This window comes from Saimiri boliviensis, chromosome 14, assembly GCF_048565385.1.
Source record: "Saimiri boliviensis isolate mSaiBol1 chromosome 14, mSaiBol1.pri, whole genome shotgun sequence".
Classification (NCBI taxonomy): domain Eukaryota; kingdom Metazoa; phylum Chordata; class Mammalia; order Primates; family Cebidae; genus Saimiri; species Saimiri boliviensis.
Window position 1 is genome coordinate 85375583 of NC_133462.1, and position 16791 is coordinate 85392373.

The window sequence follows — 16791 nt, forward strand, 5'->3', positions numbered from 1 at the left end:
GGATCAAGAGATAAAAAAAGTCTGACAGTTGAGGTAGACACACAAATGATCCAGGTATTGGAATTATCAGTCATAAACCTTAAAACAACAGTGGAATCTACACTGAAAAAAATCAAATGGAAATTCAGATTTTGAAAATCACAATAAGTAAAGTAAGAACTCAGTAGATTAGTTTCACAGCAACTGAGACAGAGTTGAAGAAAGGATTCATGAATTGAAAACTAGGTCAGTTGAAAATATCCAGACATATGTGGAGAAAAGAACTTTGAAAATAAAGGCAAAAAATCGTAAAAGATGCATTAACGCTAGCAATAAAATCTAGCATACAAGTAACTGGATTCCCAAACTGTGATTGATTTGGAGCCATAATAATTTTTTAAAAATTAACTTGAATACATTAACTCACAGATTCAAGATCACTGGCAATCCTCAGAAAGATTAATATTTATAAAACCACACTGTGGTGTGCCATAGTAAAAGTACCCAAAACCAGAAAAATAAAAAATCTTGAAGTAGCTGGAGGAGGGAACAAAATTGAAAATCCGTAATAAGACTGTATCTGATGACACAATAGAGAAATCTGAACCAGGAGACAAAGGCATGATATCTTTAATGTTGTGAGGAAAAACAATCACTAACTCTGAATTATAGCTACATGAAATATCCTTTAAAAGTGAGCGTGAAGTAAAGACATTTCCAGACAAATAAAAATTGAGATATTTTAATATAGGAGATGGAGTTCTTCAGCCAGAAAGGAAATGAAAACAGATTGAGCAAAGTAAATGCAGGAGGGAAAGAAGACTAAGTAAATGTATAGCCAAATGTAAATTAATGCTAACTATACAAAATAATCATATTAATGCCTTGTGGGGTCTAAAATATATGTGCAATTAAAGTGCGCAATGATAATAACACAAAAGATGGGAGAGTAGAAAATTGTCAAATATGTTCAAAGATCCTTTTTCTGGAACATAGTGAAGTTACTAATTTATATATATAATGAAAGAGTTAATCACAATGGAAGATTATTAAATGTCATGGATGCACATGCAACCTCTAGAGTACTAACTGAAAGAAGAATAAAGTATAACCAACAGTTTTCCAGAGGAAAAATGGAATATCAAAATATTTGATTAATGTAGAGGAAGGAAGAAAGGAAGGAAAAGAAATAAGAACATAAGGGCTGAATCTGTTCTTTTTTATCTTTTTTTTTTTTTTTTTTTTTTTTTTTCTGAGACAGAGTCTCATTCTGTCACCCGGGCTGGAGTGCAGTGGCACAGTCTCAGCTCACTGCAACCTCCGCCTCCCAGGTTCAAGTGATTCTCCTGCCTCAGCCTCCCAAGCAGCTGGGACTACACGCTTGTGCCACCATGCCTGGCTAATGTTTGTATTTTTAGTAGAGACGGGGTTTCAGTTTGTTAGTTAGGATGGTCCCAATCTCCTGTCCTTGTGATCCACCCACCTCAGCCTCCCAGAGTGCTGGGATTACAGGCATGAGCCACCGCACCCAGCTGAATCTGTTCTTAAGTTAGATTACGGTGATGGTTCACTACTCTGTAACTATACCAAAAGCACTGAAATTCTGTACTCTAAATAAATGAACTTTATGATATGTAAATTATATTTCAATAAAGCTATGTAAAGAGAACAGGAGACCAATAGACTACAAGTAATATAATATGATACAAATAATTATATAATAAATATAAACTCATATTTCAAGAATAGAATTAAATGAATTAAATGTAAATAGACTAGATACTTCAATCAAAATTCAGGTATTGTCAGATTTTATTAAACAACTGCATGGTATGCTGCTTACCAGAGATATGCTTAAAGACTGTCTTTCAGAAAGAGTAAAAGCGATAGGACAGCAAAGTTGTATATATGGTAAAGTTGAATCTAAAGAAAGCTGGTGTAACTGTATTAATATCTGAGAAAGAGCCAGGCGCAGTGGCTCACACCTGTAATCCCAGCACTTCGGGAGGTCGAGGCGAGTGGATCACTTGAGGTCAGCAGTTCAAGACCAGTCTGGCCAACATGGTGAAACCCCATCTCTACTAAAAATACAAAAAATTAGCCAGATGTGGTGGTGTGCACCTGTAATCCCAGCTACTTGGGAGGCTGAGGCAGGAGAATAGCTTCAACCCAGGAGGTAGAGGTTGCAGTCAGCCGAGATCACACCATTGCACTTCAGCCTGGGTGACAGAGTGAGACTCATACCAAAAAAAAAAAAAAAAAAAAAAAAAAAATCTGATATTGGAGAAAGAATTTAGGGCAGAAAGTTTGTGAAAAATCAAGATGGATATTTCTCTATGATAAAAAAAAAGTCCGTTTATAAGAAAAAATAATTCTGAATGTACATGAATCTAATAATATAGCTTTCAAACTTATAAAAGCAAAAACTGACAAAATCATCAGGAGAAATCAAACAACAGTCAATGTATAAGACCACACTTCTCACAGTATTACAATAATCAGGCAAATAAATCAATGAGAATACAGAAAATCTAAGCAGCATGATTAATTAACATACTGACATTTACAGAACACTGCACCATATGCTGAAAAGTACACGTTTGTGTTAAGTACAGATGGAGCATTTACCAAAATTGATTATGGAGGAAGTATAAGCAAATTTCAAAGGTTTGAAATAAGAGCTTATGCTTTTCTCATAATAGAATTATAGGGGAGGGACAGTGGGGGTGGGGAGTTGGGGAGAGATAGCATGGGGAGAAATGCCAGATATAGGTGATGGGGAGAAGGGCAGCAAACCACACTGCCGTGTGTGTACCTGTGCAACAGTCTTGCATGTTCTTCACATGTACCCCAAAACCTAAAATGCAATTAAAAAAAGAAATAAGTAACAAAAGGATAAATTGAAAATTCATAAATCTATGAATGAACAAGTTAATAACAATGGCAAATTATAAGATATTTAAATTGGATAATAGTGGAAAACATGAGACATATCTAAAACTGATTAGAGGGAAATTTTTGGCCCTAAATACATAAGAAGAACTGAATAATCAATCATCTAAATATTTCAAGAAGACAACAAAGAAAAATATTAAACCTGAAAAATGTAGAAAGAAGAGATAATAAAGAGCAGAATTTATGAAGTAGAAAGTAACAGAAATCATCCAAGTCAATAGCTGGTTTTTTGAAAAGACTAATAAAATTGATGAGCCCTTGGAAAAAGTGAACACAAAAAAGAGGAATATAAAATTAACAAAAGTGGGAATGAAAATAGGAAATCACTGTAGAACCTCCAAACTATGAAAAGATAATAAGGGAATATTGTGAATAGCTTTATTCCAAAGAAATTAAAACTTTCTAGAAACAATATAGTGTTAGCAAAATACAGTTTACCAACCGTAACACTAGAAGTGGGAAATATCAACTGTCTTATATTTATTAAATAAAATGAATTGATTATTAAAGTCTTCTCACAAAGAAGTCCAGGCCCAGATGACCTTACTATTGAATTCTACCAAACGTAAAAGGAAAAACGAATACCAATCTTAAACTCTTTCAGAACACTTCCCAGTTGATTTTATGAGACCAACATAACCCTGATCCTAAACTATGACAAAAAAGACCTTGCCAAAAAAAAAAAAAAAAAAGAAAAAGAAAAAGAAAACCAAGAGGTACAGACTAATATTCATCAGAGACCATAGATGTGGAAATCCTCTACAAAAAAATAAGCAAATCTATTCCATTGACGTATCAACTCAATAGCCTGTTACAACCAAGTTGGGATTCAACACCAATTACTGTCGTTTACCTTATTAAGAGAAAAAAGAAAAATATTTTCACTGTAAAAATATTTTTAAATAGTAAGCACCCATTTATTGCAATATTAGTAAGTTGGCATGTAAGAAAAGTTACTTAAACTGATAGAAATTACCTATCACATGGAAAACTGGTGAAATCTTGAATTCTTTCAGGGCAATGTTGAATAAAACTGGGAAAAGTGGGTACTTTTAGAATTAAAAAATGAGCTTAGCAAAGTCACAGCTCACTATAAATAATTCAGTTATATTTTCATATTCTAGTAAAAAGCAATTACAAAATCAAAATAAGTCAGTCCACTTGTTAGTATAATAAAACAACATACATTTAGGAATAACTCTAATAAAAGATGTGCAAACCTTTACACAGAAAATTGAAAACATTTTGAGAAAAATAAAGATGACCTAAAAAAAGGATAAATACATCATGTTCATATATTGGGAGGCTCAGTATTACAAAGATGACAGTTCTCTTCCAATTGATCGGGTAGGTCAGTGCAATCTCAATCAGAATTCCAGCAGGTTTTCTTTTTGTGTGCATGAAAGTTGACAAAGCCAGTTCTAAATGAAGAAGAGCAAGATTATCAAATACAACTTTGAAGAACAAAGTTAGATACTTTGCTACTGGATATCAAGGCTTATTTTAATGATACAATAAGACCATTAGGTATTAGGACAAAGATAGAAAAACAGACCAGGATAGAGTTCTTAAGTAGATCTGCACATTTGTCTTTTGATACATTAGTAAATGACAATGCCGTGCTAATGGGGAAAAGATTTATTTTTTAATAAATGGTCATTTGGATAGGTATAAGAGGGTGGGTAGGGGAGACAAATCTTAACTTCCTGCCGTCTTACATAAAAAATCAATACCAGGTGTGTTGTAGCTTTCAGGTAAAAGGCAAAATAATGAACTTTCTAGAAAATTTAGTAGCTTTAGTAGCTTTGTGTCATTTTATTTTGTTGAAGATTTGTGTGTAATACTTTTATATGTCATTTGTTTCCTAGTATGTAAAATGCAGATGATAATGAATGTATAACTCAAAACCTGCCACATGGTAACTGCTTTAACTTTACAGAATTATCCATCTTAAACAGTAAAATAAAGTTAATCAATTTGAAAGAAGCAACCACACTTTTTTTAAAAAAAGTTTATGGAATAGTTCATGTTTATATGCCCTAAATTTATAATTAAAATATGAATGCACAAGGTGGGTAGATCACTTGAAGTCAGGAGTTTGAGACCAGCCTGGCCAACATGGCGAAACTCCATCACTACTAAAAATACAAAAATTAGCTGGGTGTGGTGGTGGGCACCTGTAATCCTAGCTACCCAGGAAGCTGAGACAGGAGAATCTCTTGAACCCAGGAGGTGGAGGTTGCAGTGAGCCGAGATCGCACCATTGTATTCCAGCTTGAATGACAGAGTGAGACTCTGTCTCAAGAAAAAGAAAATGAAAAAATAGAAACGTCATTTGAATTATCTGCCTTTCATATACTGATTTAATTTAAAAATGATTACTTCTATATTAAACTCATGTCCTCTCTGCTAAATCAAGTTGGTGTTTAAATAATTATTGTTTCTTTTAAAGGAAATTTTGTTTTTATTTTTAAAATGAAATTACTCTTTTTATTAGCATTAATATCATAAGATATTTAATGTAATTTCCCACAGGTATTTAAATAGTCATATTCTTTACAGTAATAAAATTCGTATATATTTTTAAATTCCACATACTTGGCTAAGTTATTGGAAAAAATGTGCCTTTGACTTACATGTTTTATAGGTTTGTAATTGCTTAAATTCTAAAATTGGCTAGGTTTACTGTAAATTTTGTATTTCCTTGATTAGCTCCAGTTTAATCATTCTCCTCTTCACTGCTTGCAGGAATTTAATTAAATGATTCTTGTTAACATGAATAAGAGACGTGTCATGAAATCATTCTGCATTGCTTATACATGATAACAACTTTGTTGTATGTTAGTCTTTTAACTGTGTGGACCATTTGTCTTGTCTTGTGTGTCTAGCTGGTAATTCACTCCCGGCACATGCTGTTGCTAAGCCTTTCTTTGGGTATTTGGATATTCTGTTTAGTACATTATTGCTCCTATTCTTGCTCCTTGAGGAACTGTGTTTGTTTTTTGTAATATAGAAATTAAAGAGCTTCTCTTACTATTATTAGTAACTGTGACTCTTGATTAAAATTCTTTCCTCTGGAAAAATTTCATAACTTTATCCTTGCACTGATGGGAGTGTGTGTGTGTGTGTGTGTGTGTGTGTGCATGTGCGTGCGTGCATGTGTGTGTGAATGTGTATGCATGTGTGAATGTCTAACATGCCGAAGTGAACTTGCTGATAGCAAAATACAATGTCTTTGATAATTACTGATAGCACTAAAAATATGGCATGTTCTGTTTTCCTGACAAATATGAAAAGGAAGTCATTTATTTTTTTTAAATGCTTTTGGGGAAGAGAATAAATATAAAAACTTGTCCTTTTAGAGGTAGAAAAATGCACAATGACTGCACTGTGCTGGACATGCCTCTTTTGCTTCCCTTTGCCCAGGATCTAAAGAAATGGATCCATCATTCCAATAGGTTAATGTTTAAAAGGAGATCTTCAGCTTTCTAATAGCAACAAACTATCTTGAAAAATTTGTAGTGAAAATCAGGCCTTTCTGTTCAGTCAAGTGTTTTTCTTAAATAACAACAGTGTGTTTTTAAAATGCAAAGGAGGAAGTAAGTTTAGAACAGATTTTTCTGAAGACTAAGTAAATCACCAAAGAAGCCAAAATGCTCGGTTGCAGGTAATGTATTGAATTTCATTAGGGTTTCATAAAATTCTACCTGTATATTTAGGTTGATACCTTAAATATCACTTTATAACATTTTAAAAAGAATCACTCTGTATGTTGCATTTTATGCACATTGCTTCCCCGAAGCTTGCTTGCCAAGGCATTGGAGATTCCTAGCTAATATCCCAAGATTTCTGCCTAAGTAGCATTAGCTTCTTACCTAATTCGTGAGTTTTGTAAGGAAAAAAAAAAAAACCACAAATCTGTCATACAGGAAGGGTTTGAAGCAAACCACAGATTCCACAGGACACCAATTATACATGCTATAGATGGGAGGTAAGTTAAGAAAACTTACCTTTGAGGCCTGAGTATGTCTCTCAGTGTTGAAATTTTTAATTCTGATTTAGTCTTTGTTGACATATGGCTTTTTTATTTGTTCTGTTTACAATGTATGTATGATTATAGTCATGTTTTAAAGAGTCACATAAAGATTGAGACTAACATTCATTTATAAATACAACTTTGAAATAATTTGATTCCCATATAACTTCAGAACTATTTGTTAAGGCATGCCTTTATATTGTGAAATTTTATGAAATGCTAGAAAGATTAGAGTAAGAGAAATTTTAAGTGTCATGAGAGAAATTGTAGTTAGAGACTATGTCTCTAAATTGTTCTTTTTAATTAAATCGATTTTTATAGTTAGAGGAGAGTAGTAGTCAAATCAGAAGGCCTGTTGCGTTTGAGAATTAGAAAAGTGTTCATGTTTGCTTTTGAATGTATTGGATTTTCATTATTTCATGTACCTGATGCATTTCCAGCCTAATGCCTTTTAGAGTTCTGATTACTAAATTAATTGAGTTCTTTTTGTTTAGTGAGATTAAATGTTGTAAATGAAAAACTTGAATACAGTGTTTCCACTTTAGAATTGGAAATAGATGGTGGTGCAAGGACCAAATGGATTTTAATTCATTTAAATGATAGTAATTGAAACATTGCTAGGTATGTGTTTGTTTGTTATTTATTTTGGCTTTTTCTTTCCACAGCAAGTTGATGTGGAAAAATGGGTATGTGTTTCCATGTATTTGCAAAGAAATTGTGATCTAAAAGTGCATGTTTGCTATTGCCTCTAATCTTTTATTTTGCTTCCTAGTGTGGCTTGTACTATTAGTGTTCAAACTAACTGCTTTGTCGTCATGAACACATATTTTACAGGTCTCTAATGAGAGCCTTATGTTTCTGGTTTTGCTTCATCTGAAATGGGGCATATTAAAGTACTTTCCAGCCCTAGAACCATATAGTTTTATATAACTGGTTTTGTAATTATTATGTGCTTCTGGCTGACAGAAAGGTGTTTATTATTCATACTGTATATCTTTTGCAAAAAAACCTGGACTGTTTAATCTCAAAATTCCACTGCTTAGCCTTATATTTTTGCATGTACTATAGAAGAAGATAATTATATATATAGTCATAGAACGTTTTCTCTCTCTCTCTCTCTCTCTCTCTCTCTCTCTCTCTCTCTCTCTCTCTCTCTTTTTGGTATTGACAGAGTCTTACTATGTTGCCTGGGCTGATCTTAAACTCCTGGGCTCAAGTGATCCTTCTGCCTCAGCCTCCCAAAGTGCTGGGATTACACACACGAGCCACCATGCCCAGCCCTGTATAATCTTAAGCAGTGAAGGTGAATGACTGTATCATGTAGAAAAAGGCAGTTACAGGATTCTGGAGGCTAATTCTTAGGGTCTATGCTGTCACAAGTTGTGCAAATAAGTTATGTTGCTTCTTTTGGTCTCAGTTTCCTCATATGTTAGGAATAAATAAAGGAGAGAGGGAATACACCAAGGTGCCTTTCAATACTTAACACACCAGGATTCTGAATGGAAATTAGAATCTCCCCAAGACTGATATTCCTACTCCACTTTTCCCCAAGAGTCTAAAACAGTGAGGCTTTCATTGTTGAAATGTTTTGTTTTTATTTGCTCTGTGACTTATGTGATAAATCCTTTAAGATGAACTTAACTGATAGCTTCATTTTATCTTCATTATTTTTCTGGTCTTAGGATCCAATTTTCTTGATGCAATATTTTGAGAACTGTGCAATCTTTTCAGTGCCCTTTCAGCAGTGTTTTCCAACAATTCAATGTTCACTTATCTGTTTTTTGATTTTTTTTTAGCCCTTTAAAGACAGGATACTTTTGTTTTTTAATTTACCATTTGATACTGACCTTCAAGAACTACGACTTCTATATTCTATTGCTGAGAATAACTTAAAGTCTTCATCGCTCTCTTTATAACTCTCTTTATAACTGAACTACTATTACTTGTGATTAACTATTGGTTTTGACGTTTCCTACCTTTGTCTTTGATTACAGTTAAAGTGCTGATCCAAGCTTCACATTTGTCTTGTCTTAGTGAGAGAAACTGCTTTCTTCTCAGAACACGTATGATACCTCTTTGTCCTGCCCTTTCCTAGTATCAGCATCCTATGACATAGCCCTCTGTCCTTTCCATCTTTGCATCCCTTCACTTCCATTATGCTATTTCTGTGCCATATCTGGATTGACTAGCCACTCCAGATGCTTTTAATTCTTTTGTAAATATAATTTGGCAGTAAATAAAATTATCTTTTCACCATTGCCTAAAAGTCTTCCCCTCTGTTCTTCTGCAGATTTTGTTACTTTTTGATCTGCCTCACTGGGTTGTTTTTTATTGTTTATTCCTATAATAATGTATTTTTATTAAGTTTATTTGTAAATTATTGCAGTAGAGATTGCCTTCTAGTTCTGAGAAAATATTTCAGGTACTTCCTTAGTTTAAAAACCATGAGGCTTATGTTTGGCAGTGACTGGCTTTATAATCTTTACATAGACTCTTTATTGGCCATAATCTCCTTGTTTGTAGAATTAGACTACACATTACTCCTTTTTTTTCTTAAATGTTAGATTATATCAATGCTAAAACATACTGATGCCAAAATATATGTTCATTTAGAAGTCATGTAATGAAAAGATTCTGCTGGGTTTTACGCTACTGATGATAAGTATGTGTAAATGTTTCAACATATTTTAGACTGGAGCTATTCCTTTCTTTGAAGATCTATCCAGTTCAGATGTTATGCTTTGGTCATTACAAATTTGAAATTCTACTGTTACAGATATACCTTGAAGGCCAACGGAAAATAATAACTTAATCCTCTACCCACCTAACTCAGGACTATTCAGCCTGCTCTGTGGGGCTGAGCAGTCTCCCTCTCTCTCGTTTTGGTAGAGACAGAGTCTTACTATGTTGCCTGGGCTGGTCTTAGACTCCTGGGCTCAAGTGATTCTTCTGCCTCAGCCTCCCAAAGTGCTGGGATTACACACAGCAAGAGACTCCTCTGTCCCTTGGATTAAATTAGAACCCATCCCGTGACTTTTTTCCTATTCCAAGGGTGAAATACCCCACAGACATTTCAAGTCATACAGATCTCATTTCAGTAATTAAAATGCCCAAACCTGTATCATAAGCGAGCTTGAAGTTAATTCGAGTTAACTTGTCTGGGATGGAGCTGGAGGGAGGGACATCTGGGAAGCTGTTTCTTGCTTGCCCGGCCAGTTTCATCACGCCCTACTTGGTGCCCGGAGATTCTGCCACTCTCAGGTGCTGTGGGAAGGAGACAGAAGAGAATCTTGGCAGGCAAGATCTGCTTTGATCATAGTATCATGCATTGGACTTGCAAGGTTTCTCATGCTGACTTTCTCTGTGGGTGCTTCGCACTGGTCTTTCAGGGAGCTTCCATTTCCAGAAATCTCTGACCTGTGGTTCTCTTGCTGCAGGCAGATGTGTCTCCACTGGCTGGTCAGTGGTGATTCCTTCCTCTTCCTGGGAGCTCTTGGTGGCCTCTGAGACAATCCCAAGCTGGTTCTGTCTAGCATGGCCTCCATTTGCTTCTCGGTAGTGTGGTCACTTCCCAATTGCCGCCCTGTAGGGCTATGCTCAGCCTTTGGCCTCTCGATCTCCAGGCATAGTCCAACACCAGTCTGCGGTGTCCCAGCTCCCGGGGACATCAGGCATCCCTGAAGCAACCCTTGCTAGGTTTGAAGTGAGGGCAGCTTGGGAGGCAGGCAGAATTCCAGGGCCACATGCACTTCTCTCATAGAAACTGTCTCTCTGCTGCGTGGCCTCTACTGACACGTGGAGGTGGGCAGTCAGCTAAGGGCAGCCAGTGGATTTGCAGCCACCCTCTTTGGCATCCCTGCTTAGGGGACATATGAAATATGTTTTGGAACATGATAGAACAGGTGCTTCTCCACTTAGAATGGGGTTATAACCTGAAAAACCCATCAGAAGTTGAAAATATCATCAGTTAAAAATGTGTGTAATATACCTAATCTACAGAACATTATAGCTTAGCTGAGCCTCCCTGAAACGTGTTGGGAATACTTACATTAGCTTACAGTGGGGCAACATCAGCTAATACAAAGCCTATTTTATAATAAAGTATTGAATATCTCATATAATTTATTAAATGCTATACTGAAAGTAAAAAACACAGCGGTTGTATGGGAACTCAAAGTACAGTTTCTGCTGAATGCAAATCACGTTCACACTGTTGTACAGTTAAAAAATCATAAATAGAACCATTGTAAGTTAGGGACCTTCTTGTGAATCCCCTTCAGAGACTGGTCATTGTTTTGCTTTGGGACAGATGTCTGTTTTAACTTCTGCTATACTTGCTTGTCCGGAGTGCATCTACCACTGCCAGATTAAGACCTGTGGGAGCCTTACAAAGCTTAAATAAATACTGAAATTAAAATTGCTTCTGTGTAAATTTTCTGAGAGTATTATTCTGGATAGTTTCATCAAAGGCCCATCAATCACTTTCTCTTTATTTCTCCTTTTTTTTTTTTTTTTTTTTTTTTTTTTTGAGATGGAGTCTCCCTCTGTTGCCCAGGCTGGAGTGCAGTGGCTCAATCGCGGCTCACTGCAAACTCCGCCTCCCAGGTTCTAGCAATTCTCCTGCCTCAGCCTCCTGAGTAGCTGGGACTACAGGCATATGCCACTATGTCCAGCTAATTATTTATTTATTTATTTTAGTCTTTAGTAGAGATGGGGTTTCACCATGTTACCCAGGCTGGTTGCAAGCTCCTGAGCTCAGGCAATCCCGCCCACCCTGGCCTCCCAGAGTGCTGGGATTGCAAGCCTGATCTTTCTCCTTTTCTCCCTCCCTTTCTCCATCCCCTTTCCCTTAATTCCCTTCCTGCCTTCATCTCCTTCCTTCTCTCCCTCATCGATATCTCTTTGAGCAGCTGTGTATCTGTTTAATCATAAGCCCACTGATTTATCAAATGCTGCTCATTACACTTTAAAAGAAGAAAACTTCTGAGTACCAAATAAGAAAGTAAATAATGGTCATTTCTGTGTTCTCCACCCCCCAGCCTTTTTCTAACCTGTAGCTTTGGTTTCCAATGTGGAAGCCTAGGATTCAGGTCATGAGTAGGGGTGAAAACAGCAAAAGGATGAAAGAGACTATGAAATCGTTGTCTGTGAAACATTGTCTGTAGACTGAATGATGTCTTACACATGTAGTTTCTCTTAAAAAATATTGGGATGCTGTTGGAATTGTTAAAATTCATCATCATTTCAAATGTTTCTAACCAGAGAGTTGTTTAAAAATGCATTTTAACACACTGCTGCTATTATGTGAGGACCTGCACAATGCTTTCATGCTGTCAAGGTTCATTCATGTTTGAAATGGTTTTTAAAACTATATGGAGGCTTCTGTAATCTGATATGGACAATTTTTTATGTGTAGGTGGTGATTTGAATATAGGGCAAGCTTTATTTGTCTTCGAGACATTATTATACATTTGCCCTATGTAGAAATCAATGTACTGTTTTTGATTTAGAGAAATTCTCTTTCGAGACAAGCTGGGAAATGAAGAAAGCCCTAGATGCCTCTTCTACTTCATGTTTTAGGCATTTATGAAGCTCTTTGCTTTATAAATGTGTCATGGAGATAAAATGTGAGAACTTATAGTAGCTTATTGGAATCACTTATTTTTCCTTACCTTTCTAAAGAAGAACTAGATAATTATATGTACATATATATGTGAAATTTATTATTCTCAAAAGAAAAGACATTCCATTTAACTACTGTCTGTTCAGATGTTGATAGGTTGAAAAAAAAAAAAAACAGTTGCTACAAATCTGCCAAAAAATAGAATGAATTGTTTTTAAAAGTATCTGCATCTCACATAACTAGATTGCTGTGATGGCTATTAATATGAGTGGCGCAAGGGCAATTCAATGGAATGTTTTATGTCTATAATTGCTTATTCATGGACTGATAGACAAGCCTCTTTCAGATGATTTCTGTACCTGTAATCAATATGTCTGTCTTTGCAGAACATGTTGGACATTTTCAGCAGGGGAACCCTAGAAAGTCAAGCATTTCCATAGGATATATAGGGATACTTTCTAAGACAGGGTCTTGCTCTGTCAGCTAGGCTGGAGTGTTGTGACATAATCATGGCCCATTGCAGCCTCAACCTCCTGGGCTCAAGCGATGCTCCAACCTCAGCTTCCTGAGTAGCTGGGACTACAGGTGTGCACCACCATGCCTAGCTAAATTTTTAAATTTTTTTGTAGAGATGGTGTTTCACTATGGTGCCCAAGCTGATCTTGAACTCGTGGGCTCAAGCAGATTCTCCTGCCCTGGCCTCCCAAAGTACTGGGATTACAGGCATGAGCCACTGCACCCAGCCAGATAGTTTCATCATAAGTTGAGGTTTTTCAACCTCATATGCTATTAGATAGTGTATATTGATACATGTTTGGAACTTGGAATTGTTAGCGTTAAATTTTTTCTCCTAAAAATTGTTGAGACCATCATTAACTAACTATAGCTACCTAGAAATCCAAGTTTTTGATGGTGAAATAACTTTCTTTCCTCAACATAATGAAATTTACCTGCTATTTCCTCACAAAGGAGAGGTTACCAATTGGAGAACTATGGAGAATCTTAGCATCTTGATACATGGAGAGGAAAAGATGAGAAAATGGCTTAAATTTGATGCATATTTTGTGTGTGGAGTAGGGTATTTTGCCTCCTTAATAGAAACTTCATGCTAGAATGACTTCTGAGGCGATTCTGAAATTGTGGCATTCGATAATCCTTTTTAATGGCAAGTCCCCAAATGTTTGCTGCTTTGTCACTAAATCCTTATCTATATCATTTTCGAGGAGGCATTTCAATAAAAGCTTCTTTTAAAAGTCCTAAGATAGGTCTTTAGAAGTGTTACTTTTTAAAAATCAGTTTTTAGTTCATTAAACTGAAATATCAGTTTTAAAAAATCAAGGTTGAACTGAAAGCCATCATTAGGAGGGAGGAGCTTTTCCACATCACCCGAATTACTGTTTCCGTCTTTGCATCAAGAACAGATTAAATACGCATTCTCTTGATATCCAGTATTCATTAGCAATTGTCAGAGTAAAGTATTGCTCTTTGATTTTTCTATTCCTAATCATTTGCATTTGCTAGGAAAATTCCTTAGATCTTTTAGATCAACTACACTGCGTGGCTTATGCTTACAGAGAAAAGATGATTCTGCTTCTTTTTGTCATCCATTTGCCACGCAGGGCTATCTACGTGTGAAAATGTGGCAAGAGCAATTTCTTTCTCTTCCTGGCTTCCATGTTAATGGAGCATGTGCCCTCAGCTTTTGCTTGTATTTGGAGCTTCCTCTGATCTGACAATTCTGGATTAATCTAAACCTGGGATGCTGAGTTACTGACACTTGCAGTTTTAGCCTAAAGAACTAAAATTTCCACCTTTGTGTTTCTGTGCAAATTGATCGCCACTCAGAAAGTTCTAAGACAGAAAGCAGGTTGGAATCCATGCTGTGTGCCTGTCCTATAACTGCCCATATAGTCATCCCTTACACTGTTTTGTGCAATGAATTTTAGCTCTTGTCTATTGAACTTCTCATGAGTGAAATACATCAAATAGTTAATTTACTAAACTTACTGTAAGCACAAAAATTACATTCTTCACACCCAAAAAGGCTGCTTTCTTCAATATTTATCTTTTTGTGTTTTTTTTTTCTACTTTCCATCATATCCATTTTTAAAGGATTTTTGTTGTTCTTTTTTGGTTTGTTGGTTTTATCATACAGAAACAGTGCTTACATTGAGTTAAACTAATACACTCATCTTTTTTGTTTTAATGCACTTTGCTTTCTTCTTTGCCCTTAATTGATCTTTTTGAGTGTTTCCTGATGCTATAATTTTGGTAATATCTAGCACTTAAACTAAATTGAACAAGAAACTATTTGTACAGAGAGTTAATGTCAATAATGCCACTAAGACCACAAATAATCTTTCACATTCTTGATTATCTTTTGAAAATGAGGTGTGTGTATTACATCTGCTCTTCTTTTTCATTCTACAGAAGGATATTTCAGCATTTGCTAATTTTCAGTAGTCATTCTATTTTACTGTGTATGCAGATTCCTCTCCTCTGTGTCTTATGCTTCCAGCAGTCAGATATGACTTAGCGATGCAGAATCGCAGACCTCAGTCACTTGGCCTACCACTCTTTTTTACTGTTAACATCCTAGTTTTAAAGCAGTTCAACTTAGAGACCTGACAAAATCAGGCTGAGAATGTTTTCTAAAGAAAAATCTCCCATAACTAGCTTAATTGAAAAAAAAAGATCTCATGAAGAAAGTATCTCTTACAAGCCATGTGCTGTACCAAAATGTCAGGTTTTTGTGTTTCTTTGAAAAAGGCTTAATAATGATTTTACCTAATTCTTTAGTAATATCTCTACCATTAGTGAGTCACATGTAGGAATATGATTGGTCAGTTTTCAACATGGAAAGTAAGTTTTCTAATATTATTTATGAATAATATCAGTTATAAAAATGTAACTAAACAGCCTGTATTTTCTAAGCCAAGGATGAAAGTTTCTTTACAGTTTTTTCTTAAAATTGCAATATTGAAAATAAAAAAATTAGTTTCAGTAGAATTTCCCTTTAGTAATGTACATGTTACTATGTAAATATGTTTCAGGGAGAAGTTGTAATATTTACAAGTATCTATATTAGAAAACTTTTCCTTGCTGTTTTTCTTACAAGCAGTGTCTCTATGCATATTTTTTTCCCATGGGACTTAGACATCAACCTGACGACTAAATTCAACCCTAAGTTTGAAAGTACATTTTTTTCTTTCATCTGTGTAACTCTTCTAGGAATAAGAAGTCAAAGAAACTTCAGAGGTCTATAGAAAAATGAAATTATTTATAAATACACGTATACACACATACATACATACACATGTATACACATTATGTTTTGTAGAAAAAAGGGCTATTATAATTTATGAAAGGAGACTGTGTCATTTTAAGAGAAAAAGAAATGTTTTTGTGATTTTTCTTTGAAGTTCACCTTTCACAATGCTCAGTGTCTAAGAAATTGCTTACTGTTATTCTGCATGAAATGAGAGCCACTCCTTGTAGCGTATTAGTTTACATCGACCTTACCTATTTTAATCTACTGTTTCTATTAAAATTGGTTGGGTTGCTGTTTATTCCTATCACTACATTTTTATGCAAAAGATGAAACCTTGGTTTTTTAAAAAGCATTTTCAGAGGATCAGTTTTTAAGATTGTATCTTTTTGGTGCTTACATAGGTTGTAAATGAAATCACTCATTAAAGTAGAGCAGCATGTTTTCACAGAAAAAGGAAAACTGATGTAAAAACATTTTTAAAGAGTTTTGCTTGCTACAGCTTTCTCTAGCATGTAGTTGGTACTAAGTTTTGCTGCGATAACACAGTGAATGTTTTTTTTATGTTTATTGTTTATATAGTTCCATTTAGGATAATGGAGTCTTTATAGATAAGATATATTTTTAAGTAAATCTTTGATATCATATATATTTAATGTTTCCTTTCTTTTCCTTATGCCCCTACAGAAATTCATGATGAAGGTAAGACATCTTAATAAATATGCAATGTATATATATATAGCAGATATATTACTACATAAGGACGATATGTGTATATATATGCATATTAGTGTATCTGTTATAGATATAACAGATATATATATATATATATAACTATATATCAGCTATATATATATGTGATATTTTGTATGTTTTATGTATGGTTATACAGATTTGTTTTACCTTTGAATCCATGTAACTTTTCTTAAC

The 16791-nt window shown here is 35.0% G+C and overlaps 1 protein-coding gene across 15 annotated transcripts in view; it reads left to right on the forward strand.

Moving 5' to 3' along the window:
• The window catches only part of RYR2 (ryanodine receptor 2), a 753432-nt gene that overhangs the window by 298971 nt on the left and 437670 nt on the right, over window positions 1–16791 (forward strand). For all 15 annotated transcript variants that reach the window (XM_074385363.1, XM_074385370.1, XM_074385367.1 and 12 more), the window contains 2 exons: window positions 7640–7656; window positions 16549–16563. In XM_074385363.1, coding sequence (XP_074241464.1) covers window positions 7640–7656; window positions 16549–16563 — 32 coding nt within the window. The remainder of the gene's footprint in view (window positions 1–7639; window positions 7657–16548; window positions 16564–16791) is intronic.